Raw genomic sequence first — 1,771 nt, 5'->3', positions numbered from 1 at the left:
CCCCCCCCACATTCTCTAATTCAGAGCAGACCTGCTCTGAAATGCTGTTTGCTGTAGCACAGAAGCAACTAGATTGGTGCAGCATAGTCCCAGGTTCACAAGGGGTGATCATAGAAAGTACAAAAATCTTGAGCAGATCTTGTGTTTATTCCACCCATCTGTCTCCAGTTAAGGAAATTCTTACTGTGTTAGAAGATTTGGACTGTTCTTGCTGACTTAGGTCTTTTCTTCTTACAACCCCAGAAGCTTAAAATAAGCAATTACAATGTTAATCCATTTAATATCTGAATATTTTAAAATTATACTTTAGATTAAATGATATGTGGACGATTGGCCTACAGGACAAAGAGCTGACATGCTGGGAAGAGGTAAGAATCTGAATCCACATTACACAGAGCTTCTTTCTTTTTCTTTTAAACTTGTTTTTTTTTTTTTTAATTTGGGCAACTACAGAAAAAACTTCAACACGCAATTCATGTGTATTTATTCTATGTGCTTGAAGTTAATACATCTTTACAAAGGGTATAATATCTGATAATTCTTATAAATGATCACCTCTCAATATAGTGATTTATAAATGTAATATGACATTCAGTAATAGTCATTGATACTCAGATGTTCTGGCTAGAGACTCTGAGTTACTTGCGGGTGAGTTTTTTGTTCTCTGCATAAATCAAGAATGAATCCATATTTTTAAATATCCATTCCTCTTCTGTCTCTTGTCTAATAATCTAACCTGATGGGACAGTTTCTCCATCTCTAGTAAGTCCTATATTGTAGCAAACTACATTTTCAGTGTTGCAAGTGATGGATATGAGTCCTTGAACATCTGAGCGTAATCTATCAGCTAACAAGTAGATTTTCAGTTCTTCATTCTTCACTAAGTAAATTTTCTTTATGGAGGTACTCAGTAGACAGATCAGTTAATCAAAAGGAGTATTTCCAACTACTACAATAGTTATTACTCTGGTCCCTTGCTCCCAGAGTATTTGGACCTCTGGGTACAACCACTACATACAGAACAAGGAGCTTCTTTCTCTCTAGCATGTTGCATCACTGTTAGAAAATATGTATTACTACCTATTTGAATATAGGTACCATTTGTGAAGTAATTTATAAAAGTTTTCTTTTATAACCCTTAGAGGTGCACTGATACATTGGTCCAATATTGGATTGGTACCAATATAAAGAAAATTGACTGTGTCAGAAATTGGCCTGAAGTGGTTGACATTGGCAATATGTAGGGGGTGCATGTGGATGCATGTGCACCCCTGTGAAAAGCGTTGCTGACGCTGCCGGTGGCATCTGTGAGTGGTTGCTGTTCACCACCCCAATTTCCCGCCACCGCCGATGGTGTCTGCAGGCGGTCCCTGATCACTGCTGGCCATCGCCACCAAACCCCACCCCTGCTGCTGCCTGCAGGAGCTCCCCACTCAGCCCGCTCAACTCTCCACTTGCTGCCGCTATACCCCTGCTGTCAACACTGTCACCTGCGGGCGGTTGCTCTGGGGGCACGCGTTGTTCACGGTGGCTGATAATTTGGCCAATAAATGCCCATGCATGTGCACAGCCACAGCGCAGCGCGCAGGCAGCAAGGAGCACAGCCTGGCAGTGTGCAGCTGGTAAGTCTGTTGTGGTGGAAGGGATGTTGGGGGGCAGGTCAGCGCCTCCCATTGTGAGGAAGGAAGGGGGCAAGGGCAGGCACTGCCCAGCTGGGGTGGGGCGGATGCGAGATGGAGCCATGGCTCGTGGGGGTGGGCAGCTCCCGCTG

The 1,771-nt window shown here is 43.5% G+C and overlaps 1 protein-coding gene across 1 annotated transcript in view; it reads left to right on the top strand.

Moving 5' to 3' along the window:
* LZTR1 (leucine zipper like transcription regulator 1) overlaps positions 1 to 1,771 on the top strand; it is a 64,603-nt gene that overhangs the window by 13,398 nt on the left and 49,434 nt on the right. The window contains exon 7 of the mRNA XM_019513827.1: positions 311 to 368. Within this exon, the coding sequence (XP_019369372.1) occupies positions 311 to 368 (58 nt within the window). The remainder of the gene's footprint in view (positions 1 to 310; positions 369 to 1,771) is intronic.

This window comes from Gavialis gangeticus, unplaced genomic scaffold, assembly GCF_001723915.1.
Source record: "Gavialis gangeticus isolate Ggan-Ray unplaced genomic scaffold, GavGan_comp1, whole genome shotgun sequence".
In the NCBI taxonomy this organism is placed as follows: Eukaryota; Metazoa; Chordata; order Crocodylia; family Gavialidae; genus Gavialis; species Gavialis gangeticus.
This window is presented reverse-complemented; position numbering and strand designations above follow the sequence as displayed.